This window comes from Camelina sativa, chromosome 14 (genome assembly GCF_030686135.1).
Source record: "Camelina sativa cultivar CO46 ecotype springtype chromosome 14, ASM3068613v1".
NCBI classification, from domain to species: domain Eukaryota; kingdom Viridiplantae; phylum Streptophyta; class Magnoliopsida; order Brassicales; family Brassicaceae; genus Camelina; species Camelina sativa.
The window spans coordinates 13,005,610-13,033,329 of NC_141893.1; the positions used below are offsets into that span (position 1 = coordinate 13,005,610).

Here is a 27,720-nt window from a genome sequence, read left to right on the forward strand (position 1 = left end):
TGCAGAAAAAATCATAAATTTTATTAACTAAATATATTCGATAAAAAAATTAAAAAAAATATATATAAAATAAAATAAATGTGAAAGAAGAATCACTTATTTTTGTTTTAATTAGGGTGAGAGATTTCCTTATCTTTTAAATGTTACCTATAATTGATTTATATGTTACTATAATTAACTAAATCCATACTATCCTTACTTACCAAAAATTAGACTAACCCGTATATTGTGATACACATATGTCACAAGTTTATAACCAAAAAATTATAAATATATCTATTATATAGTCTACGAAAAAATGTCGTGTACTTCCGTTTTATTATATAGGAGATGACCTAATTTGGAACGAGTACTTTGAGAATTTTGAGTATTTTTAAAAATAATTAGATAGTTTTTGAGAATTTAAATTTATTTTTGGATAATTTCGACCAGCTAACTAAAATAAAATATTCAGCAGAGAATTTGAGTCTCCTGCTTAAATTTTTTTTACCGAATCTCTATTAATAAACATTTTTTTTTCTGAAAACGAAAAAAGCAAAACAAATCTCAATCTTTATCTCTTCTTCGCTTCGTCTATTGGCCTAGTTCATATCTTACTCCGAGAGCTCAGCCCAGCATCAATGACGACCAACTTGGAGCACGTGGATCAGCAACTCAATCAGCTACACCAACTTGATTCATATTAATAAACATTTTCTAATGAGTAATATATGCACAATAATTCAAACTAAAACCGAATTAATATCCAATATATAGATTTAATATCGATATTGTACAAATACTTATTTTTATATATTTAAAATTATACAGTTCTAACTCATTTTTTCAAATTTAAAATTTATATGAAAAAACAAAGTTAATACTAAATTAATATAAATGAAAGAGATAAAACTAAACAAAACCACGAAATTATGTTATTAATGTTCATCGAAAATTTGAAAAAAAAAAGAAAAAAAAAATCAGAAATAAATATGAGACAATAAGTCTCTTAGGATTAAACAACTCATTTTATAATTCATCATCACTGTTTTTATTGAAAGCCAATACGCAATAAATTACATTTCATGAGAAATCATTTTTGTAAACATTTAATAAATATCTTTTGGTGTGCCACTAAACGGAAAAGTGGCTTTTTTATACCCTCACTAATGACATATGTTAAATTCATACATCATCTATGCTCTTGTGCCAAGTCATACCTCCACCTAATAAAACTTTAAATTTAAAACCTAAAGTTTTGTTTTTGTGCAAAACCATACATAGACATTAACAATGTTAAATCACGTGATGATGTGGATGCCACATATTATACCACGTTGTGTTAGTGCAAAAATAATCAAAATCTCTACTTAAACGTCGTTTTAAGCTACGTAGTGATATGATACGACGTCGTTTGGATTGTTGCACCTATCAAATAGCAATATTATAAGCGTCGTCTCATTTTTATTGGTTTATGATAGATGCATGGTTTGTTAAAAACATCACAAACTGGGAGCAATAACAAGCCAAGAAAATGGTTCCAAATTCTTAAAATTGGAGGCAAGAAAAAGCCGTTTCTAACAAGGTTCCAAGACGTAAAACAAACGACATTAACCAACTAAGGTTCCAGTGGTAAACAAAATAAAGAATAAGGTTCCAAAGACCCAAGTATCTGAGTCAAATCATCAAGAAAACATACTCCAATAAAACTACTCCAATTTTCTTCACTCCGCTTCATCAAACCTTGCATAATAAACACAAAAGATAGTTTCAAAAAAAGTTTAGAAGAAGCATATCTAACCTTAAAACTGAAAAGATTTTACGTACCTTAAACAAATTGTGATGTGTGGCTTGGTTGGCTAGATCCTTCCCCTTGACTAGACTCACTAACACTTTTAGGTTGTTTCTTTGGCCTGTAAACCGGGACACCAATATTAGGACAACTTCTGGTGTTATGTCTTGCCAAACCACACCTTCCACAATGAATTTCCCTCCCTTCTCTTGTAATTTTTGTTTTCTTCACAGGAGGTTCTTCTACTCCCTTCTCTTTCTTCTTTTTCTTCGGAGACTCATTCTTTCCTTTTATTCTTTTTTGCTTCTTTTTAGCACCTTGAGACGCTTCTCTTGGCGGGACTTGAATCATACGCTCATCTGACCTTCCCCAAAAGTTCATTCCATTAACTGCCTTGATAGGACCATTGTATTGTTTGCGCCATGTAGATGTCAAATACCAGTTGGAGACATAGTCCTCAGGCTTAAACTTCTTATATGATATTACACGTAAGACATGACGACAAGGAATCCCTGTCATACTCCACCTCCTACATGCACATGTTCTTGCAATCATATCAACATGATGACCCTGCTTGTGTTCAACCACTTCAAATTGACTATTTCCAACAGGAATTACTTGACAAAACTTTCGGTGTTTCTCCTCTTCCTTGATGGTCTTCGCAACTTTTAGACTAAATTTTCCTTGATGCTTCATGGCCTTCTTTTTTCTTATATCCATACGAATCATGGCTTGTCTTCTTATTGTCTCCAACATCTCAACAAGGGGCATCTCTCGGGCTTTGTTGATAGTATTGTTGTAGGACTCAGAGAAATTATTCGAAACATCTTCACACATTGATGTGGAAGTGAAAAAAGCGCGGCTACAATTATGTGGATTCCTCATCATCAATGCCTCATACACACCAACACCAAAGTTCTTCAATGCGGCAATGGCTCTCTCATATTCACCAATGTTGAAACTCTTTGCAACTGCCCAAAATAAGTCCTTAGGCAATTCTTTACCTGGATAAACTCTCCTTAGGTTTCCATAGATGTGGCGCGCACACATACGATGTTCCACCTTAGGCAATTCTTGGTCAACAGCATTGAGTAAGCCCTATCATGTAAAAAAAAGAGCTTTATTCTAACTATCTTAAACAGATTACATAGATGACAAAGAGTAAATGAACACTGAACTTACTTTTTGTCTATCAGAGATAAGTGTGAATCCAGTTCCATCTTGAAGTTTCAAATCAGTCTTAAGCTTCTGGATAAACCATAACCAACTGTCTATATTTTCCTTTTGCACCACAGCCCAAGCAACAGGAAAGAATTGATTATTTGCATCCCTTCCTACGGCTGCCAAGAGTTGACCCTTAACATCGTTCTTTAAAAAACAGCCATCTATTCCAATAATAGGGCGACAATGAGCAAGCCATGTCTCCTTGAGGGCTGAAAAGCACACATAGAACCTATCAAAAGACTCTATACCACCATCACCAGTTATTATCCCCAACTCAACTGTAGATTCTGGATTAGACCTTTTTAAAATCAGAAACAAAGTTAGATTATCAACTATAAAACATAATAATTAGAATTATTTGGATAGATTTTATTTACCTTAGCAACTCTAGTCGGTAGTCTTTTATCCTTGAAAATTGCTCATCATGTTCATCCTGAATCATCGATAAGGCTTTTCTCTTGGCTTTTCTACACTGATCAGGTGTCACAATCAAGTTGTAACGCTCCTCAAGTGTGTCTTGCATTGTCTTTGGCTTGTAGGTAGGATCTTTTCTAATGTCATTCAACAATAATTTAGCAATAATCCCATCCTTCACTACCTTGCTAAACCCATCCTTAATACATGAATGCTCATCTTCACATCTCTTAACCATGTATGCTCCTATTGGTGCTTCATATGAACAATAAATTCTGAACTTGCAATCACCACCAAGTGAACACTTTACTTCTGATTTATCAGGTCCCCATCTTGTGAACTTCACATTACACCCTTCCTTAAGAGCATAATCAACTACAGCTTCTTTAAATTGAGATATGTTGTCGAATACCTGCCCCAATCTAATATTTCCACTACCTTTTTGGCATCTTAAATACTGTCTTCCCTCTTCTTCACAATCTGAATTATGAGGAGTATATTCATCATTGTCCTCCTCTTCTTCATCAACAAAGCCTGCAACATTTTCCTCCACTTGAGCTTCTTCATCAAGCCGCTCACCTTCAGCTCTGTTATCAATTCCATCACCACCAGTTTCGTTGGCATTTTCATCTACATCAACTCTATAATCATTCTCATGATCACCAGCAGCTGTATTCGCATTTCCATTCTCATAGCTGAAATGACAACAACAATTTTTTTCTTTTAGAATTTGACAAATTATCGAGTACTTGGTGTTCATAAACAAGACGTTGTGTCTCATTAGGAAATAACTGTATATACTGAGACATAAACACACATCACATCTAATATATACAAATAAAATAAGATATTTAACTAAATCTATATGATATGTAGATAAATAAAGTGAAAACCCCAAAATTTATTTCAAAATTACCTCATTTTTCCAGCGGGTGAAGGGATGAGAAACTCTAATTCCACTTCCACAAAACTCTTTAACTTCAAAAAACGTTTCTACTAACTTCGGATTCGTCAATGGTTAGAGAAGAAGTGAAGTCCCAATTGTTGTGATCTTCGTTGAGAGTTAAAAGAAGATCAATGAGACGACAGGTTTTGTGAAAAATAAAGTAAAACATGAGACGGCATGCTCGATGTTGCTTTTAATTTCTGCCCACACTCCAACTACGTCGTATTAACAAAATAATTCGATTCTAGGTTTTGCACTAACACGACGTGGTATAATACGTGGCATCCACATCATCACGCGATTTAACATTGTTAATGTCTATGTATGGTTTAGCACAAAAACAAAACTTTAGGTTGTAAATTTAAACTTTTATTAAGTGGAGGTATGACTTGGCACAAGAGCATAGATGATGTATGAATTTAACATATGTTATTAGTGAGGGTATAAAAAAGCCATTTTTCCGCCACTAAACAGAAAACATATAAAACTAAAATTTGATGTAACATGCAAAATAAATTATGATTAAGTCTGGACTATTTATGGCATTACAATGAAAAATAGTGGATGTACAACGAAAATGGATAATTCGTATAATAAAAAAGATTGCACTTAAACGATTTTAAAAAAAAGCTCACTATGTGACATGTAAAGAACTAATATGAGATCGATATTTTGAGAATTTTGTATATTTTTAAAAATATTTTGAGAAGTTTTGAGATGTATAATTTCCACTAACTATATAAATTAAAAATTCATGGAGACTTTATATATTTCGTGAAGTAATTAGCCAGTTTGGAATGAGTACTTTCAGAATTTTGGTATTTTTTGAAAACAGCTAGATAGCTTTTAAAAATTGTAATTCTTGTTCTTTTTGGATAATTTCAACTAACTAAATAAAATTAAATATTCAAGAAGAATTTGGTATCCTATTTAAATTTCTTACACAATCTCTATTAAAAATATTGTATAACGAGTAATTATTTAAAAGAGAACGATCATAAAACAGAATTTTTTTGATGGATATGGGACAAGAGGAGACAAGATGGAACATGATAAAACGAGACATGATGGATAGGGACGTGTTTCCCGTTCCAAGGTAGATACGTCTAGGTTATAGACGCGTAATTATCCAAATTAAAACCAAATTGAAATCTGATATTTGGATTTTATACTAATATTATACAAATACTTAAATTATATATTCAAAATAATACAATTATATGAAAATATTTTGCCTTAGCACGACTAGCTAGTACAATAAGCCGGGGCGAATGAGCCATCAAAAATATGAACAATCGAAATATTGAATCCCATATAGGAGATCAGTATATATCAATAGAACTTAGGGATCTACTTGTAATTATTATTAAACCCTATACTTTCCTTGTACTATATATATGTGTATAATTCATTCTCAATAAGATAAGAAACATTCAGAACCTATATGGTATCAGAGCTTACGATTAAAATAACCCTAAAATTTTTCTAAACACAACGCCGCCACCATGACTACCTCTCCATCGACCGGTGAAGTCATCACAAACGGAACCACTTCACTCTTCATTGTCAACACTGGCAATGTAACCAAACTCACCGATATCAACTACTTGATGTGGAGCCTTCAAATCCACGCTTTGGTTGATGGTTATGAACTTGCTGGATACCTTGATGGATCCACCACTGCCCCTCCTCCTACAGTCACCCCTGGAGCCACCTCAACTCCAAATCCAGATTTCGCCATCTGGAAACGTCAAGATTGCCTCTTGTTTAGCTCCTTGCTTGGAGCCATGTCTCCATCTGTTCAACCTTTGGTCTCGCGCGCCACCACGGCTGCTGAAGTATGGGAAACACTTGCTTCTACATTCGCTAAACCAAGTCATGGACATGTTCAAGGCATCCACACTCAACTCAAGGTATAGACTAAGGGAAACAGAACCATTGATGAATATGTCTGTCGCCTTGTTATACGCTTTGATGAATTAGCTGCTCTTGGTAAACCTATGGATCATGAGGATCAAATTGAGAAGATTCTTGAAGGTCTTCCAGAAGACTTCAAACTATTTGTTAACCAGATCGAGAGCAAGGACTCTCCACCAACCATTGCCGATGTTCATGAGCGCTTACGTAATCGCGAAGCCAAACTCCTTGCCGTTGCTGCTGCCACTCCAACTCTGTTTCCTATCTCTGTTAATATGGTTCAACATCGTCCAAATAACAACAACAACTCCTACCACAACAACAACAACAACCAGAACAACAACCGCTTTCGATCGCAACCACAACACTTCTCCAACAACAACAACAACAACTGGCCGTCCTATAACAACAACAACAACAGCAACACCAACAATCGATCTTCAAGACCCTACTTGGGCAAGTGTCAACTGTGCCACACACAAGGACATAGCGCTAGGCGCTGTCCTCAACTTCTCTCCATGCATTCTGCTACCTCTAGCAACTCCAGTCTGTTTACGCCGTGGCAACCCCGTGCCAATATGGCCGCTGTTCTCGACTCTGGAGCTACACATCATATCACTTCCGACCTCAACAATCTCTCTTTGCACCAACCCTACAATGGTGGTGAAGATTTGACCATTTTTGATGGCTCTACCATGCCTATTACACATATTGGTTCCATGCTTCTTCTTACTCAAACTCGATCTTTAATATTGGATAAAGTCTTATGCGTTCCTGATATCCATCAGAATCTTATCTCCGTATATCGACTTTGTAACGGTAACCAAGTATCTGTTCATTTCTTTCCTGCCTTCTTTCAGGTGAAGGATCTGACTATGGGGGTCCCATTACTCCAAGGCAAAACTGACAAAGAGTTGTATGTATGGCCGATGACACAACTGATGGCTATGGCCATGTTATCCTCGTCGGGTCCAAGAACAAGTCTCCTCTCATGGCATTCACGATTGGGTCATCCTTCTCCTCCAATTCTAAACACTACTGTTTCTACTTTTTATCTTCCTGTTGTTTCTTCTACTTCAAAACACTTATCTTGCTCAGATTGTCTTATCAATAAAAGTCACAAATTACCTTTTACACAGTCTTCAATCACCTCCACATATCCTCTTGAATATGTTTTCACAGATGTTTGGACCTCTCCAATCTTTTCTACTCAAAACTACAAATACTATCTTGTTCTTGTTGACCACTACACTCGATACACATGGTTGTATCCTCTCCAACACAAATCTGATGTCAAAACCGTGTTTTCTACATTCAAGGATTTAGTTGAAAATAGATTTCACATCCGGATAAGGACATTATTCTCGGATAATGGGGGCGAGTTTATAGCTTTACGACAGCTTTTCTCTACTCATGGTATCACTAATCTCAATTTACCGCCAGATACACCGGAACATAACGATTTATCAGAGAGGAAACATCGGCACATTGTGGAGACTAGTCTCACACTCATGTCGACAGCAAACTTACCCAAGGATCACTGGCCATATGCATTTTCCACTGTGGTATATCTTATCAACAAGATGCCCACAACTGTTCTTGGTCTCCACTCACCGTTTCAGAAGCTCTTTCAAACATCTCCTAACTATGAGAAGCTTCGGGTTTTTGGCTGCTTGTGTTTCCCTTGGCTAAGACCCTACACGAATCACAAACTAGATGCTCGCTCTCTTGGCTGTGTCTTCCTTGGTTACTCTCTCACGCAGAGAGCATACTACTGCCTCCACATTCCCTCTGGTCGCATCTATACTTCACGTCACGTTCAATTTGTGGAACATAATTTTCCCTTTCGACGAACGCTGTCGCAAGATGACAATGGCACACCATCATACTCGAGCTCATCTCCCTTGCCAATGCTACCTGCTCTGCCTCCGGTGACGTCATCACAGGTGATTCCACCACCGACACCACCTTCTCCGCCATCACCGCCTTCTCCCTCGCTACCATTGTCGAGACCTTCTATAATGTTTACATATCAACGACGTGATAAGTCTGTGGCTACTTCTAATGGACCATTACCCACTCCTCGAGCTCACGGTCAATCTCCAGCTCACCAAAGTCCACATGCCTCCCCAACAACGAGTATTGGACCCCCCTCTACAGATCCTCACCTGCCATCGTCTCCTCACCATCAGGTATCGTCCTCTATCTGTATCACCTCTTCTTCATCTACGTCTTCTTCCTCTCCCTCAATGTCTCTGGAGCCTACTGTTCCTCCTGAAAATAAGTTGAATCCCACAACTCAGACTCACCCTCGTCATCTTGAGCCCACTGCTTGACCACAAAATGATTTGCAACCCACAACTCAGCCCCAACAACCTCAAAACCACCCTCCACACCAAGCTATTTCCACACGACCACAGAGCCAAACACAAAATATTGAACCACTGCAAAATCACCACAAAATGAAAACTCGTTCCAAAAATAATATTAGCAAACCCAACCCAAAGTTTGGTCTACTCGCAACGGTTCGTAATTCTTTATCCCCGGAACCAAAAACAATAGTTCAAGCTCTTAAGGATCCGTTTTTGGGATGGGCATGTTCGATGGAATACGATGCTTTAACGGGCATTTTCACATGGTATCTGGTGCCTCCTGATGAAAAACAAAATATAGTCGGTTGCAAGTGGGTGTTCACCACAAAATTTCTAGCTGATGGATCTCTTGATTGGTACAAAGCACGCTTGGTTGCTAAAGGGTTCCATCAACAATATGGCAAAGACTACCCTGACACCTTTAGTCCTGTAATCAAGTCTACAACTATATGTGCTTTCCTTGATGTTGTAGTGAAGAAGAATTGGGTAATAAAGCAGCTTGATGTTAACAATGCTTTTCTTCAAGATGAACTCACTGAAGAAGTCTACATGTCTCAACCGCCGGGATTTATTGACAAGGATCGAACACACTATGTCTGTCGGTTACGCAAGCCTATCTATGGCTTTAAGCAAGCTCCTCGTGCTTGGTATATGGCTCTTAAACAACATCTTCTTGATTCTGGTTTTACTAACTCTCTCGCAGATGCGTCCTTGTTTATTCATGGTTCAGGCTCCAACCTCACATATGTCCTTGTCTACGTCGACGATATCATCATCACAGGAAGTCACTCACGCATCGTTGATGCTGTACTCACCGCCTTTGCCGATCGTTTCTCCATCAAGGATCATGTTGATCTTCATTATTTCCTTGGTATTGAAGTCTCTCGGTCCAAACGCGGTACGCATCTCATGCAACGCAAGTACATCAATGACCTCCTGCTCAAGACCAACATGTCCGATGCAAAACCTGTCTCTACGCCTTTACCAACCACCCCAAAACTCACACTCACAAGTGGTGCTCTTCTTGATGATCCATCAAAATACCATTCTGTCGTGGGCAGCCTTCAATACCTTTCATTCACTCGACCCGATATCTCCTATGCTGTCAGTCACCTGTCCCAGTTCATGCATCTCCCGACTCAAGATCATTGGCAAGCAGCAAAACGAGTACTCTGATATCTTGCTGGTACTACGACTCATGGTATTTATCTTCATGCCTCATCTCCAGCTCTCTCCACTGTTTTTCGACGTCTCCTGTTAAACTCCAAGGCTTATATGATGCGGATTGGGCTGGAGATACTGATGATTATATCTCTACCAATGGCTATGTTATTTACCTTGGTCGAAACCCAATCTCTTGGTCCTCCAAAAAGCAGACTGGTGTTGCTCGTTCTTCAATTGAAGCTGAGTATAGAGCTGTCGCTAACACTGCGGCCGAACTTCGTTGGTTGTGTTCATTGTATTCTGAATTGCGTTTGAACCTCCCATATGCTCCTGTCATCTATTGTGATAATGTCGGTGCTACGTATCTCTGTGCAAATCCGGTATTCCATTCCCAAATGAAGGACATCGCTCTTGACTACCATTTCGTTTGTACACAGATCCAGTCCAACCAGCTTCGTGTTTCACATGTTTCTACTCATGATCAGTTGGTTGACACTCTCACCAAACCCCTACCACGCGCACGGTTCTAAGAAACTTGTTTCAAGATTGGAGTCATCAAGCTCCCTCCATCTTGAGGGGGCATATAGGAGATCAATATATATCAATAGAACTTAGGGATCTACTTGTAATTATTATTAAACCCTAGACTTTCCTTGTACTATATATATGTGTATAATTCATTCTCAAAAAGATGAGAAACATTCAGAACCTATATCCCATGGGGTTTGCAAATGTGTTTTTTCCTTCTTTCTTATAAAGCTAACTAAAACTTGCTCGTTCTTCCTCTGTGGTGTGATTTCACTTTGTCCGAAAAGGAGAAAGAAAATATGATAATAAAAAGAAATAAATAACAAAGAGGGGAGAAATTGAGAGGCGAGTAATAATGCGAGGATTGAGGAAGGGTTAGTGGGATTGCCCCCAATCCCACTGATCACTATGGAGACACGAATACACATATCATGTGACCCTAAGCACTACTCTCGCGCTAGTCTCTATTGTGTGTGACAAAATTTCGTGGCTCTAAATTTCGTCGTTTATACAGTATATTGTCTTCATCATACAAACTACAATGATACACTTCTAACTTCTAAAAGACATGCAGTCAAAAATTATATAAAATATCAAATTTTGTTTCTCGGTAATTAGATCTCTTTGTAGAAGTAATATACATGAACAAAAAATACTACTAGGACGTATGAAAAAGTAGTAGTTAAGAAATACAATTGTCAACCGAAAGATGAAAAAAAAGATAAATGTCACTAAATAATTTTAACAATATTGAGTAATTTGCGGGAATGTGTACGAGAGAGTAGGTATTTCTCGTTTTCAGACATTGAGAGACATATCAAAGAGCACTCCAACCATTTTAAAAAGCTAAAAGGATCATTTAACATAATAATAAAAGCTGAAAGGAATATAAATGAGAAGAATAAAGTAGTTTCTTTTATACATATAAATAAGAGAAGGATACAATGAAAATAGGTAGTAACACCATTCAATAAAAGGGGTAAAAAAAAAAAAGTAGCAGATTTACTTATGGTTTAACCCCAAAAAAAGAGTACAAGAGTAATGAAATTAATCAATCAAAGACTCGAAAGTGTTGAGAGAGACTTTGTGGCGTGACTAGCGGAAATGGGACAACAAAAGAGGTCGTGTGGTGGGAGTGGTAGAAGACGAGAGCCGTGTAGGACCTTGCGACAACTACAAGCAATCTTCTTAGAAATCCATGCTACATATATTATAGTATCTCTTTCTTTTGATCCGCCAATTCAATTTTTATGTTCAAAGCCAAACTCAGACCTATCACTTCTAAAAACCTTATTGAGAATATGTAACATTAAGAGGATTGATTGTGTTACTTTATTTAATGGTTGTATAAGTTAAGAATAAGGTAATAACATGTTTTCTTTATGATAAGAGGTTGATCTTTTGATACTACTCGATTCACACTACTAATGAATGAGTGATCAAAATCTATTGTACAAATGGAATTTCGTAATGTCTTGCAGAGAATGTGTAAGAGATTATCTTCATTATCATCCAGTATTGTGGTCTTCCCGCAGATTTGTCCATGTGTTTTTTTTGTCTTTTTTCTCGATTAAACCAAAACACACCAAACCCTACGGGCAGTAGTAAGCCTACCGCTACTGGCAAGTTCCATAACTAACGGTTTAACAAACGAACAAGGACTGACTTTGTCTGCATCTCTTTGGTTTTGTCTCTTCTTCAATTACAAAACCCAATGTTTTTTCTTTTCTACTCCCAAAAATTAATCTTGGATACATACAACTGTGCACCCCAACCCAATACTAACTGGTTTAAACCGGTTATCGGTTTGCTCATGGATGCAATTAATCGGAAGGAACCACCTTAAAGCTTAAAACAATGTTTTGAGCCATAAGAAGCAAAACATGGCTGATGCATGGGTTGATTATGTCATCCAGAAATCAACCTAGGAAGAGAGTAAGATCCAAGCTCCAAACACGGGGAAGGTAATCAGTGCAGATGCCTGGAGAATTTCATTTTGCAGATTTGATTCAGGACAAAAAAATCAAACATCGATTTAACTATACCAGTTCTGAAAATATGGACTGACATACCATGAAAAACACCACTTCTCTGTTTGCAAGCGCTGCTGTGATCTCGCTTTTTTCCATCTCATTCTTGATGAAGCCTTGTAACTATAAAGAATCAAAGCAAAGCGTGGTTACAAAATCATTCGATCTAAATATTATCGAGAGGGTGAAACGTAATTATTAGAAACAAAACCTGATGGTGATATTTGGTAACAGCTGCCCAGAGGCTTTCTAACCGTGACTGTGCTTGTGTGAGATATGGTAGCACAGCGAGAACCTTCTTTCCCTTCCAGTGAATGTCAAATGACTCATGAACTTTGGGCAGATGTCTTTGGATGTCGCTCATGAGCTAAATGCAGATACAAAAAGATAAAATGAGAGGCTATGAGATGATTAAACGACGGTTTAAGTGTCATTTCCTCGGATTTCATATCACTGTAAGTTCAACAGCTGGATTTGGATTTTACCTTCAAGAAAAGGCATCTGCTAGGTGTGTGATGCCTTCGGTTGTTAAATTCTCTCATCTTCAAGATGCAACAGGAACAGAAAAAACCATCAACATACAACTCATGAGATTTAACTATATTAAATGGCACACTTATACGCTAAAATTAAAGACCTGCTCAAGATGCTGAATCTGAATCCACTGCTCCGTAACAACTTCTACCATCTAAAATGATAAAGAAAACCAGGTCAGAACCCCATGAACTTGAAGAATTTGGTGACAACAACACTCTGAAAACTCATTAACATACTAAACACATCGTAAATCGAGAGATTTCATTTGCTGCCATAACAAAAGGATAAACAGAACAAGATAAGCACAAAGCCAAACAAAAATAGGGTGATTAGTTACTACACATAACAATTGAAGTTACAGAGATTATCAGATGCTTATATACCTACTAACTAACAAGAAGGTTTATGTCAATATATGTTTGTTTCCCCGAGGATCCAAACATATTTAAGTTACACTCCAATTTTAAAAAGAAAGAATCAGTCGGAACTTTGGTATCATTTTCTATGAAGTGAACTATGAGACGATTCTGATCTACAAAGAATCATTCACATTTGTGTTTTGGATAGAAAATCAAAGGAATGGGTAAAGTCAAAACAAGCCAATAATCACCTGTTTAACTTCCAAAGCCTTAGCTTTAACTTTACCCTCTGCATCTCTAGCTTTATCCTCTAAAACGTGAAGCTCGAAGTTAGTTGTTCGCAAGGCAGCCCATAGTTTTTTAACCTAGCATTGCCAACCCTGTTCCTTAGATTAGTGGAGTAGAAGAAAAAGTAGCTCCAGCCTTGGTAAAATATAAAAGAACAGTTTGAGATAGGTAATATAAGAAATAGAATAGCCACATGGCTGAACGGACCTCTTCTTCCAGGTCGCTTATCCTTTTCTGGACCAAAGTTAACCCACTCTGTGATCAAGTAATAAGTGTCAGCCTAAATGTCAGCAATGCGAATATCATGATAAACTATAACACAAGAAAACATCTCAATTATGAATTTTGATTCCAAACAGAAACAAAGACCCTATTAAAGAACACTAACATACCAAAACCCTCGATATGCTTCTACGGGCATATAAAACACACCTAGAAGAGAGACTACTTAACCGGAAAAGTTTTCTTATATCAACAACACTTGAGAATCTTATATTAAAAGGCTTGGCAGCTGTTACTAGACAGAAGGGGCAGGCTACAACTATAACTATGATGATAAAGCTCAATAGCCTCAGGACCAGACCAGACGATCGATCTAATGAGTGTCCTACCACATTCATTCCTTCATCACTAGACGAACTCTAATGCCCTTTCTAGCTAATTTCTAAACTTGCATCCATTGAAATCCCAATACATTTGCCTTAAGAGAACCAAACGAACCTCGTCACTGAATGAAGCAGACTGCAAACTTTGGATCTGAATTTCAGCAACTTGGATCAACTTCTCACGCTCTTTCAAGTAGAGGGTCTTATTTATGGTCGCCTCAAGAACAATTTCTACACGAGATCAGAGCCAATCCATTCCCAGCAAACAAAACAAAACAATACAATACATTTAGCACACACACACAAAAAAAAAAAAAAAAAAAGAGAAGATTTTGTTGTCAAATGAGATATATTCTGAGCAGGAAGAGCTAGACTTTACTATTACCCAATTGAGATATTCTGAGCTTAGCTGCTTCCAGATCATCATTATTGACCAAGTTCTGATTATAACCGATCTCCTGGATTTCAGATGAGAAAACGCAGAGTGGTGAAACGATAATGGCGAGAAACAGAGCAGCTAAATGCATCCCCATTCTCTATTCACCGGAGTTATTAGTTCCCCGCGCCGGAAACTAAGAAAACAGGTTCGTCTCTTCTTCTTCTTATTCTTCAGCGAGATTTTGGAGTCAAAGCTTCCTAATTCGAATCGTACACTCTCAATTCTCAGGGACGAGGACTGAACCGGGTTTGGGAAATCAAAAATTGAACCGGTTTTTACGTGGTTTAAAATATCATTTAAAAACGACAGGAATTGTAAACTCCAAAACAGTAAACGTCAAGACGTTTATTCTCAACAACACAAGTTGTTCCCTCAAGAAATGAAGAAACTGGAGATAAACACACGCGGATCTGTGAACGACAAAAAACAAAAAAAAAAACAAAACAAAAGTGAACAGACCAAAGCTCGCTCGTATTAAAAACATCACAAAAGCCTTTGAAGAGGACTTTGTATTAGTTAAGTTTAATCAAATAAACTATTGAAAGTGTTTTAAGGAGAAAAGACTTGATGATGCATCATCATCTCATAAAAAAACTAGTATCTCATAAACAACACATCAACGGCAGAAACACACATAACATAAGCACGCGATTCGCTGTAGATAGAAATCCTCATGTTTCGATTTTTTTTTCTCTTCTTTTACGAAAAAAACGTTTTTAAAAAAAAAATTAATAATAAGAGAAACAACAACAAAGATTTTAATTAGGAGAAAAGGAAAAGAAAGAAAAAAAAAGAATATGAAGGAGGTTGAAATTGAGATGAGTGGTACGAGCCCTGTTGTTTGTTTTTCTTCCTTTTTGGTTTTTATCGATTTTACTATTATTATTGTTCTTCTTCTTCTCCTCTTCTTATACTTACTTATATATTCTTTTTTATTTTTACGTTTTTCCACAATTATAAATTTTTTTGGGGATCAAAGGGTTTGTTTGTATAGGAGGAAGCCCTAGTTTTTGTTTTTGTGTTCTTCTTTCTTTTTTGTGTGGTGATCCTTGCGGCCGTTTCTGGGTTTCGTTTCCTCTTTTCACATGGAGATGGGTTCTGATGAAGAAGAAGATCATCAGATCAGGAGCGTTGCTGATGTTGTTGGTGGTGGTGGTGGTAGCAGCAATAACAAGAAGAAGAACAAGATTGATAATTCCTCCTCCTCCTCCGCCAAGCCTAAGCGTCAGATGAAGACTCCGTTTCAGCTTGAGACCTTGGAGAAAGTTTATTCAGGTTTCTTTCTTCAATTTTGATTCTTCCTTATCTTCTTCTTCGTTTTCTCTCTCTCTCTTTGCCTTAGTGTTGATGTGAATTGTTGTTTCTTTTGTTTGATTTTGGATTCAGAGGAGAAGTATCCTTCGGAGGCGACGAGGGCTGATTTGTCTGACAAATTGAATTTGACAGATCGACAGTTACAGATGTGGTTTTGTCATAGACGTCTCAAGGACAAGAAGGATGATCAGTCTCAGTCCAAGACACCGCCGGTTAAACCTGCCGTGCCTCCTGTTCGACCGCCTCCTCCTGCTTTAGCCTCTTCCGTTCACGATTTGCCTCCTGCTAGATCGGTTCCTGAACAGGACTCCGGATCTGGTTCGGATTCTGGTTCAGGTTGCAGTCCTTATTCTGACTCCAGGAGGAATTTTGCTAGTGGTAGTAGTAGTTCTCGTGCTGAATTGGATGAATACGAGACTACTATGGGAAAGCCGAGCTACGAGCCACGGTTGTCGGCCATGGTGCGTAGAGCTATTGTCTGCATTGAGGCTCAGTTAGGGGAGCCCTTGAGAGATGATGGACCTATTCTTGGCATGGAGTTTGATCCGTTGCCCCCTGGTGCTTTCGGTACTCCTATTGGTATACATTACTTTCTATGTTTGCTGACTTTTATTTGTGTTGGTGTTACTCGAGTATTATAAACCAACTGACTGACATGCTTAATGTCAGTCTTTAGTCTTAGTATTACACTCATGATGTGATCAGGTTCTGTTTGTTTTCCGCTCTCTTAACTTTTTTTGTTTTTGTTTTTGTAGCAATGCAGAAGCACCTACTTCATCCATATGAGAGCAAAATGTATGAACCACATGATGTCCGCCCTCGAAGAGTTAGTTTTCTGCCAAAACTGATACGCTCTATTTAGTTTTGTTTAGTCTGAGTTAAATTGTGCATCCTAGATATATGTAGATGGTGGCAGCCTGTACTTGAATCAGAGAATGCAAATGCTGCCATGAAACTCTATATTTTAGATGCAACCTATCTATTAATTCATGCCGCTTTGAGAAATTACTTAGAAATTGCTTTCCTAGCACAGGGGTTTCCTGTCGTTGATTCTATCAGTTGAGATCTCTTACATGATAAATTAACGTATCCCCATATCAAATTGACTAGTTGAAGATGTTATCATAAACTGATGGTCTATGATTTTTATGGTAGGAATCATTTTTAGAGTTCTCATTGCACAAAGGCTGACATTATTGGTCTTATGGGAGTTAGAAGTCTTTGATCATTGTTAGAAAGATGAACTCTGCTTTGCTGTTTATATTCTCTTTCTTGTCCATTCATGTAATCACATTTTATTTTTACTACTTTGCTGAACTTATTTGCTTTTGTTGATTACAGTCTCAAGCTGCTGCCCGTTCTTTCCATGAGCAACAATCTCTGGATGATCCGTCTTCCTTTACACCTGAGATGTATGGACGATACTCGGAAAATCATGCACATGGTATGGACTATGAAATTGCACGTCCTAGGAGTTCATCATTTATGCACGAGAATGGGTCTTTACCAAGGTCCTACGGTACTCCTGGTTATGTTTCTCGTAACTGTTCTACATCTCAACAAGACATGCCAAGCCCCATTGTTGCATCAGCTCATCGTGGGGATAGATTCCTAATGGAAAAGGACTCATCAGTCCTTCGTACAGAAGATCCATACATGTTGTCTGACGGGGTGCGTAAGAGTAACGATGTGCATAGGAAGGGAAAGGTAACTTCCTACGCCAACTTTTAATTTCATCTGTTTTTGTTGACGAGATTTTTTTTGTTGTAATGTCAATTTCCCATGTTTACCTCTCACAGATTCACGATGTTAGACTTGGAAGAGGGAGTGAAACCCGAGAGAATCGTGGACCAAAAGATCTTGAGAAACTAGAAATTCAGAAGAAAAAAGTATTGTCTCTTCATAGATCATACTTTTTACTGATTATTAGAAAGATCTTATTGTCTTTTATTAGCATCACTGTAACATATATTGACGAGTTGATTCTTGTGTCCTCAGAATGAAGAACGCATGAGAAAAGAGATGGAAAGGAACGAGCGTGAGAGGCGTAAGGAAGAAGAGAGGTTGATGCGTGAAAGAATAAAAGAAGAGGAGAGGTTACAGCGTGAGCAGCGACGTGAAATGGAAAGAAGAGAAAAGTTCTTACAGAGAGAAAATGAAAGGGTAAGTTTGGAAAACTATGCCCAGTTATTATCCTTCATTATTTTTTATTAATACTGCTGAGATTGAGCAACCTTTGTGGCAAGAGTTCGGAAAATGAGAATTATCTTTTTGTTGACATGTTAAAGGCGGAGAAAAAGAAGCAAAAAGAAGAGATTCGTCGAGAGAAAGATGCTATTAGACGAAAGATTGCCATTGAGAAGGCAACTGCACGTAGAATTGCCAAGGAGTCTATGGATCTAATTGAGGATGAGCAGCTAGAACTGATGGACTTGGCTGCTATTAACAAAGGATTGCCCTCGGTATTACAGCTTGATCATGACACATTGCAAAATCTTGAACTGTACAGAGGTATGGTCTTTCTGCCACACCGTGAAACTGATTTAGCCAGTAACGATCTGTAGCTTTTCAATTATTTTCGTTATTAATTCTTAGTCTTTTTCCTCTGAATTTTAAGCTTAGTATTAACTTTTACGTTTACAGTTTGGTACATGCTATGGCCTTGTTTGGAATATTCCATATTGATGTAGCATGTTAGAACACTACCGAGAAAAATTGCTTTTACTTTCAGTTGATTATTTTTGTTGTAAATACGTTGCTTTCTAGATTGGGTAGTAGCTTTTATATTTGCTTACTTTTACTAATCTATCTCCTTGATATACTTATAAAAATCGAGACAGTCAAAGTAATTTGCTTATATCTAACTCGATTGGGTTAGCGTTATTATAGTGTTGTAATCTCCTTCTAGATCTTGCAATTTATCAAAGTTATTCTATTTTTTTTCCAGATTCTCTGAGCACATTTCCACCAAAGGGTTTGCAACTAAAAATGCCGTTTACCATTTCTCCATGGAAAGATTCCGATGAAAGTGTTGGAAACCTTCTAATGGTATGCTCTATTGATCTTTACCGTACATCTGCTGCTACCCTTCATTTCAAATTAGTATAATGATCAAAATAACTTAGACCACTGTGGAATTTAGTTGGATTTGTTTTTTTCGCGTTTAATGAAACCTTTTGCACGTTTCACATTTCTTGTATTGTGGTTGCTTTTCAGGTTTGGAGATTTCTGACATCATTTTCTGATGTTCTTGACCTATGGCCTTTTACGCTGGATGAGTTTATTCAGGCTTTTCATGACTATGTAAGGCTCTCTTCAGTACTCCTTCTAGATTTCCCTGTTTTCTTGTGTTCAATAGTAGTTGTCTTTCATTTCATTGTTCTTGCTCTGTATATGATATATATCCTATTCTAGGACTCAAGGTTGCTGGGGGAGATACATGTTACTCTTCTGAGATCAATTATACGAGATATTGAAGATGTTGCTCGAACACCCTTTAGTGGAATTGGAAATAATCAATATACTACAGCCAATCCTGAAGGTGGACATCCGCAAATAGTTGAAGGGGTAACTTTCTCCGCCTTTGTATGTTAATACCATTTTCTCTTTCTGCTTTGGTTCAGTGCGCTTCATCTTTCAGATGCATCTTTCTACTTCAGGCTTATGCATGGGGCTTTGACATTCGTAGTTGGAAAAAGAATTTGAACCCACTAACATGGCCTGAAATACTGCGGCAATTGGGACTCTCTACTGGATTGGGGCCTAGGCTGAAGAAAAAAAATTCCCGATTGACCCATACTGGTGACAAAGATGAGGTACTTATTCGTGTTTGTGTTCCCCCTAAATCCTAACTGAGTTTTTGCTTAGGATGTAATGTTAGTACTGTACGAAAACGAAAAATGAAATCCTGGGAGTTAAGCTAGGCTTTTGACATAAAGATGGTTTTCATTTTTTTCTTAAACATTGTTTTTGTTGGTTGTGTATGCAGGCTAAAGGTTGTGAAGATATCATTTCTACTATCCGAAGTGGTTCAGCAGCTGAAAGTGCTTTTGCATTAATGCGGGAGAAAGGGTTACTGGCTCCACGCAAGTCGAGGCACCGGTTGACACCTGGAACTGTCAAATTTGCAGCCTTTCATGTTCTATCTCTTGAGGGAAGCAAGGGACTGACAGTATTGGAACTTGCTGACAAGATTCAGGTAAATCGATAATCTAAATATGGTCTGCATTTTTCATCGTAATTGAAAATATTTCATTTACATAGTTTTTATGGTTTCAATTGAAAGAAATCCGGACTTCGGGACCTGACAACAAGCAAGACACCAGAGGCATCTATCTCTGTTGCATTGACAAGAGATGTGAAACTCTTTGAAAGAATAGCTCCTTCGACTTATTGTGTGCGAGCTCCTTATGTGAAGGATCCTGCGGATGGAAAGGCGATACTCGCCGATGCCAGGAAAAAGATAAGGGCATTTGAAAGTGGGTTGACAGGTCCAGAAGATGTGAATGATCTTGAAAGGGATGAAGACTTTGAAATTGATATTGATGAGGATCCTGAGGTTGATGATTTAGCCACTTTAGCAAGTGCATCAAAAGGTGCCGATCTAGGTGAAGCGAATGTTTTCTCTGGAAAGGGGGGAGATACTATGTTCTGTGATGTTAAAGCAGGTGTAAAGAGTGAGATTGAGAAGGAGTTTTCATCTCCTCCTCCAAGCAGTATAAAGAGCATTGTTCCACAACATAATGAGCGGCTTAAAGATACAGCGGTTGGCTGCTTGGATGCTATGGTTGATGAAAGCAACGAGGGCCAATCATGGATTCAAGGTCTTACAGAAGGGGATTACTGTCATCTAAGTGTTGAAGAGCGCCTTAATGCCCTTGTTGCTTTAGTCGGCATTGCCAATGAAGGAAATTCCATCAGATCTGGTCTTGAGGTAAAGTCTGGGTTTTATATTATCAGTTTTCCTCTTGAACAGAGAAGAATTTGACCTTTAGAGTCTGTTATTCGTATCTGATTTAATTTTTTTTCGCAGGATCGTATGGAAGCAGCAAATTCTCTCAAAAAGCAGATGTGGGCTGAAGCACAGTTAGATAACAGCTGTATGAGAGATGTACTTAAGCTTGATTTTCAAAACTTAGCAAGCAGTAAAACCGAGTCAACGACGGGTCTACCAATCATCCAAAGCGCTAATCGTGAAAGGGATAATTTCGGTGGAGACCCTTCTGAACTTCTAGATGAAACAAAGCCCCTGGAAGTTGTTTCGAATGATCTCCAGAAATCAACTGCTGAGAGAGGACTTATTATTAATCAGGAGGCCAATATAAGCCAAGAAAATTGTTCTTTCCAACAGGGATATGCTTCGAAGAGATCACGCTCACAATTAAAATCATATATAGGCCACAAAGCAGAAGAGGTGTATCCATATCGATCATTGCCGGTTGGACAAGATCGGCGCCACAATCGTTATTGGCTTTTTGCTGCATCAGCGTCTAAGAGTGATCCATCCTCGGGGCTCTTATTTGTTGAGCTACATGATGGCAAGTGGCTCCTCATTGATTCAGAGGAGGTAATAACAACCTTAACAGTATGTTAAATTCTTTTTAGCTGTAAAAATGTTGAATACCCTTTGGTTTGAGTATCCAGCTTATCTAATATTTTAACCACGCCTTTGTGAATTTGTTCTGTGTAGGCTTTTGACACTCTGGTTGCATCACTGGATATGCGTGGGATCAGAGAGTCTCATTTACGCATAATGCTGCAGAAGATCGAGGGATCATTCAAAGAGAATGCACGTAAGAATATGAAGCTAGCTAGGAACCCTTTCTTGAAGGAAAAGAGTGTTATGAATCATTCTCCTTCAGATTCTGTGAGCCCGTCTAGTGCTGTATCAGGGTCCAACTCTGATTCAATGGAAACGTCAAATTCTATTAGAGTTGAGTTAGGTAGAAACGACACAGAGAAGAAGAGTTTATCAAAACGGTTCCATGATTTCCAGAGATGGATGTGGACCGAGACGTACAGCTCACTCCCTTCTTGTGCTAAGAAATATGGGAAGAAGAGATCTGAATTGTTAGCAACATGTGCCCTGTGTTTTGCTTCTTATTTGTCTGAGTATACTCACTGCACTTCTTGTCACCAGAGATCGGACATGGTTGATGGTTCAGAAATATTAGATTCAGGTTTGACTGTGTCACCTCTTCCTTTTGGAGTCAGGTTGCTCAAACCACTACTTGTTTTTCTTGAGGTAAAGCATAAATGAACTTTCTCGATTTCTAGTCTACAGTCAGATTAGGCGCCTGTTCTTATGGTCTCAATTATTGACAACTCCACAATTTCATTTTTATTGACAGGCATCTGTTCCAGATGAAGCACTTGAATCTTTTTGGACAGAGGATAAAAGAAAAATGTGGGGGTTTAGGTTGAATGCATCATCATCACCTGAAGAACTTTTGCAGGTTCCATCATCTTGTCTTTTTTTTTTTTCCCTAATTAAATACAAATTGGAAGGAAATGACGTTTTATTTTCTAACCCGGTATTGTCCTTTCTGGTTTTGATAGGTGTTGACTTCCTTAGAGAGTGCAATCAAGAAAGAATATTTGTCATCCAATTTTATGTCGGCGAAAGAGCTCTTGGGAGTTGGTGATGCTAATGTTGATGATCCGGGATCAGTGGACGTTCTTCCATGGATACCAAAGACAGTATCAGCGGTTGCTTTGAGACTTTCAGAACTTGATGCATCCATTATTTATGTAAAGCCAGAGAAACCTGATCTAATCCCTGAAGATGAGAACGAGCAGATTGTAAGTTTTCTAGACCATATTGGTTCAAGAATTTGTGAAAATTGTTACTATGGTTTTGGAAATTATTTTTATGATTTTGGAATATGTTACTCTACGTTTGCAGAGCCTTTTCCCTGGAGATTCTCTTTTCAAAGGCAAAGGACCCCGAGAGCAAGAAGACAAAGACGAGGTTGTTCCTAATTTGGGCAACAGACGTAGTAATAAACGTGCACGAGTAAGTTTGGGATCTGGATCAAACAAAAAGGTGAAGAGAAAGAAAGCGCAAGGTGGTCCTAACAGATTTGTTGTTAGTCGGAGAAATGTTGCAGTCGATAATAACTTAATGAGCATGGAGTTGAACCACCAAGTCCCTGGAAGAGGAAAAAGGACTGTTCGAAAAAGACCAGAGAGGATCAATGAGGATAATGACCACATAGTCAATAGAATGGCTGATATTGTTAGGCCTAAAAGTCAAGAAGTTGAAGAAGATGAGGAAGAAGAAGAGCAAACATTCAGAGACATTGATGAAGACTGGGCAGCAGGTGAAACTCCTAGAGAGATGGACGACGACTGGGCCAATGAAACACCTAACAGAATGATGACGCCGATGCAAGTGGATGATGAAAGTGACAACAGTGTAGGAGTTGAATCAGAGGATGATGATGTTGATGGTCAGTTTGTGGATTACAGTCAGAGAAACAAGTGGGGATTAGATTGGAATAGTAACCCAAATGAAGCAGCTATGGAGGATGAGGAGGAAGAAGAAGTTGTTGGTGTTGAGCGGGTCGAAGGAGAAGATGACGCAGAAATGAGTGAGAGCTCTGAAGATGATGATGACGTTCCTGCTAATAATGCAGCAAACAATTACGACAGAGAATCAGAAGGTGGTTACAGCAGCAGCGATTCATGAACTAGCTTGTGAAGAGGGAAGATTACATTCTTGAAGATATATATATATATATTTCAATTATATAGGAGAAAAAAGAGAGATAGTATCAGAATAGGTTTTCACCTAAGAGAAGCTATAGAAGAACATTTTCTAATTAGTTTTGGTGCAGTTAAAGCCAAAGCCAAGGCATGAATTTAGCAAATGCCTTCGTTATCATTATAACAATTTCATTATAAGTGTAAGTTAATGATTCATCATGTGTGAATCTCCAATGCTTAATAGCTCCCCCTCTTCTCTTCTACGGGATTAAAGTTTTCAATGAATGATTCTTAACAATATGGGTGTGATTATGATTTCATACCTTTTCTTCTAAAGGAGAATCACTAGTCCTAGGATTCATGCAGAATTTCACCATTAAATGTCAAAAGCTATATGAAAAAAAAAATAAAAAAAAAATCTATACTATTAATTGGGAAGCACACTTAGGGATACAAAAAAAAAACATGATATATATCCATGTTGCCAAACAGGTTCAATTATTTATATAATTAAAAATAAAAAAATAAATAATATATGGTAAACAAAAACTGTTAGTCAAAAATCTAATATTTATGGAAACAATAATTACGAAATTAATTATAAAATAAAAATTACCCTATATTTTTGGAAATGGTTTAAAGTTTAAAGTTTGCTTCCATAATAATCAAAGAATTTAAATCGAAAATTATATATATATATATATATATATATATTAATTGGGAGCACACTTAGGGATACAAAAAAAAATAAAAAAACATGACATATATCTATGTTGCCAAACATGTTCAATTACTTATATAATTAAAAATAAAAAAGTAAACAATATATGGTAAACAAAATCTGTTAGTCAAAAATCTAATATTTATGGAAACAATAATTACGAAACTAATTATAAAATAAAAATTACCCTATATTTTGGAAATGGTTTAAAGTTTAAAGTTTGCTTCAATAATAATCAAAGAATTTAAATCGAAAATTATATATATATATACATATATAGAGATATATGTACACATATTTGATTTGGTTTTAAATTGTGAGATATTTACGGAAATAACAAATCAATTTAATACAATTAGATAGAAACAAATAATCATATATCTATAATATTAATTAGGGAGCACACTTAGGGATACAAAAAAATAAAAAATACATGACATATATCCATTTAAACAAACAATCAGAAAGTTTCATTTAAAATAATTAATTACAAAGTTATATTTTGAATCTGTAATTTTTATGAATGCAACCTTTACAACTTTGAAAAAGTTTTTTATAACTTCTACATGATCAAATTGAATTGCATATACTGTTTTGACTCATTATTTTTTTTATTTTTCTTTTATTTTTACCAAACTAATAATATATTAGTTTTAAAATATTTTTAACTTCATTTTTTATTTTATCAATACTTATTATAATGGACTTTTATAATTATGGCTCCTAAAGACTGACTTTGGGTTGAATTAAATTAGACAAATTTATGTTTTCTGTCAAAATTTATATATTATATGTCTTCTCACTATTTTTAATAAATTGTCTAATATAAACAATTTAAACAAATTTAAAAAAAAATTAAAACCCTGCACAAAAGTGTGGGTTGGTCCATAGGTTTAGTTCACAGAAATTAACCCCAAATAATTTTAGTTTTACTAATACATAATTAATTTAAAAATCTAATCTACAGGGAAGATCATATACGAGACGGGAACGGGTAATTTTAAAAAAATAAAAACATTATATAAACTATTTTTCATAGAAAAAAGAATAAGAAATAAATATATCAAGATGAGATTATAAAATTACGATAGTTAAATTAAATTTTATGTGAATCAAAAATTTATGGTGAAGCGGTTATTATTTCAAACGTTTAGAAATTTGATGAAGGTAAACCAATATAAGTTTATGTTATAAATGTTATACCAAATAACTATATTTACAAATAAAATGTTATGTGGTTGTGAATCTTTTACCTACTTCCTTATTGGTTGGACTAAAATATACAATCTCAAATTGATAAAATATTATTAAAACTACGGTTATAAGATAAAAAAAAAGGGACATACCGTATATGGGATGGGATGGGTTCCAGAAACACATAAACAAATATACTATCTTTCTTTTACTATTTTTTAATGTACTTAAATCTAATCATCTTCTTTCCAAACCAAACTGAAAATAAATTAGTATAAAGTTAGATTATGAATATTAATAATATTTTTAACATTCATAATTACAAATGTAACTCCACATAATCCAAACCTAATTACAAACTTAGTTCTTTTAAAATTAACCCCGCGTATCTGTGCGGTCCAATCCCTAATTTTGTATAAAAATCCCAAAAGAATAGAGACATTTTGGAGAGACATGACTTGAAAAGAGTTGTGTTTTTCTCAAATCATTGCCATGTTTATTCACAATCGTCTGAATATCTTCGGCTAAGCTTCGATGTCTTTAAAACTTTTTGCCTTTATAATTCTTTGGAAAATTACAATTTAAGTTTCGTGTTTGTATATCAGTTGTTTTAAAGTTAAAGGTGTACGTACTTTCACTAGATGGTCCAAGGTAGACCACTTTTAGTTGCGTAGTGATATTTTTATTTTTGTTTTTTATTACAGGTTGAATACGATAAGAAAAAAGCATTTATCAATTCTTTTGAGTTTTGAATCATACAACACGAGATTTTTACATTTTAATATTTCATACACTAGTGATCGGATATAGCAAATTAGCAAATTATTCAGTGTCTTGTATATAGAAAATATGTTTGTAATTACAATTTTAACATCAAGGTGAAATGTTTTTATGAATTTATTCAATCAGCATATTAATTAAACTAGCTTTGATTGGTGTTATCCATATCTAAGCTACCTACACATTTGCAGAAGACATATATACGGTAATGATATACATTACATGATATAGAAAAATACTATATATATGCAAGCATAGAACATGCATCAAAAGACGAGAAAGTAGAACTTTCGAGGACAATACACAAATATAGAACTTCAAATGGAAACTAAATAAATCTAAAATAGTTGTTAAAAGAGGCTTCTTCTTTTCTTTTTTTACCTCGCCAACCAAAAGGAGAAGAGGATGGATAGTGGGAGAAGGTGGGGATGTAAATTAAAACTCAATATTCTTAAAAAGCTTAATTAAAGTGAAGAATGATTAAGCTTAAGGGAATAGTTATGATTGCAAGGTAAGAAAGAAAGATCACCAAAAACTTGGGCCGAATAAATTGGACCGCTGACTCTTCTCCTTGGTTCTTTATATATCTTCTAGATGCTTATTACTACTATTACTTACTATATCTTTTGCTCAACTTTTGTTCTTTCATATTTTAACCCATAAACAAAACGTATTTAACCACGTAGAACCCACAACTACTGTTGTTTTCATAAATTAAATTAATATTTGGACCCATTGGTCCAGATAAACACTAGTAATATAGATCACGAGAAAACATAAGTCTCAATTATCTAGCGGGAACTCTACCATTATGATTTTCAAAATAAAATCTAGTATATCATTGAGATTAACCTTGTCAGACTACAAGTGTATCTAGAGCTTAGCCTTGTTTGGCTGGTGGTTACTAGGGTTTTCCAAAGAAGGTTTAATGTACCAACCTTGTTGGGTAACTAATTATTTTGTTATGAAATAGTCCTCTTCATTAAACGATTTATACACGAATAGTACTTGCCATTGAGGAGGAAATACAAGATTAACATGATTCGTGTACTTAGGGACTTTTAAATGATCTAGGATATATATATATATATATATATATATATATATCTACAAATTTGCAATAGACTAATTATTAAGCTTGAAAGACAAATTAAAAAAAATAATTTATAACTTTGAGCATATATCTCTTGTAATTGGGTATCAGTATCACACTTGATATTTCTAACAAAATACAATCTGGAGACGAGAGGAATTGAAGGAGTATATGATTAGAAGATGTATGATTTATATTCCCTCAAAGTTTGCAAAAGTGACACTTTCTAATATTTATATGGTCCCACAGATCTTATGGCAAGTGGATACTTCGGAAAAAGTTTGGGTACAACCGCAAAAGCTTGTTTGAAGATTTCA

The 27,720-nt window shown here is 36.2% G+C and overlaps 3 protein-coding genes across 3 annotated transcripts; 1 reads left to right on the plus strand and 2 right to left on the minus strand.

Annotated features, from left to right (window-relative positions):
• Positions 1-1,514: 1,514 nt before the first annotated feature.
• On the minus strand, positions 1,515-4,556 carry LOC147928124 (uncharacterized). The gene is made up of 5 exons (XM_087483561.1): positions 4,326-4,556; positions 3,373-4,104; positions 2,954-3,293; positions 1,807-2,869; positions 1,515-1,722 (listed from the first exon to the last, which is right to left on the minus strand). Exons 1-4 carry the CDS (start codon positions 4,328-4,330, stop codon positions 1,808-1,810), a joined length of 2,139 nt encoding a protein of 712 aa, XP_087339687.1. The 5' UTR covers positions 4,331-4,556; the 3' UTR covers positions 1,515-1,722; position 1,807.
• Positions 4,557-11,978: 7,422 nt separating this feature from the next.
• LOC104741453 (uncharacterized) lies at positions 11,979-15,209 on the minus strand. Its single transcript, XM_010462335.3, has 9 exons — positions 14,541-15,209; positions 14,271-14,386; positions 13,758-13,805; positions 13,514-13,627; positions 13,004-13,054; positions 12,852-12,908; positions 12,578-12,733; positions 12,409-12,489; positions 11,979-12,317 (listed from the first exon to the last, which is right to left on the minus strand). The coding sequence occupies exons 1-9, from the start codon at positions 14,686-14,688 to the stop codon at positions 12,261-12,263; spliced, it is 828 nt and encodes a 275-aa protein (XP_010460637.1). The 5' UTR covers positions 14,689-15,209; the 3' UTR covers positions 11,979-12,260.
• LOC104741454 (homeobox-DDT domain protein RLT1) lies at positions 15,068-23,913 on the plus strand. The gene is made up of 18 exons (XM_010462336.3): positions 15,068-15,869; positions 15,981-16,487; positions 16,664-16,734; positions 17,250-17,615; positions 17,708-17,797; positions 17,907-18,071; positions 18,197-18,419; positions 18,856-18,956; positions 19,125-19,211; positions 19,323-19,475; positions 19,568-19,723; positions 19,897-20,106; positions 20,194-20,841; positions 20,941-21,474; positions 21,598-22,152; positions 22,259-22,363; positions 22,467-22,709; positions 22,813-23,913. The coding sequence occupies exons 1-18, from the start codon at positions 15,680-15,682 to the stop codon at positions 23,596-23,598; spliced, it is 5,190 nt and encodes a 1,729-aa protein (XP_010460638.1). The 5' UTR covers positions 15,068-15,679; the 3' UTR covers positions 23,599-23,913.
• Positions 23,914-27,720: the final 3,807 nt, after the last annotated feature.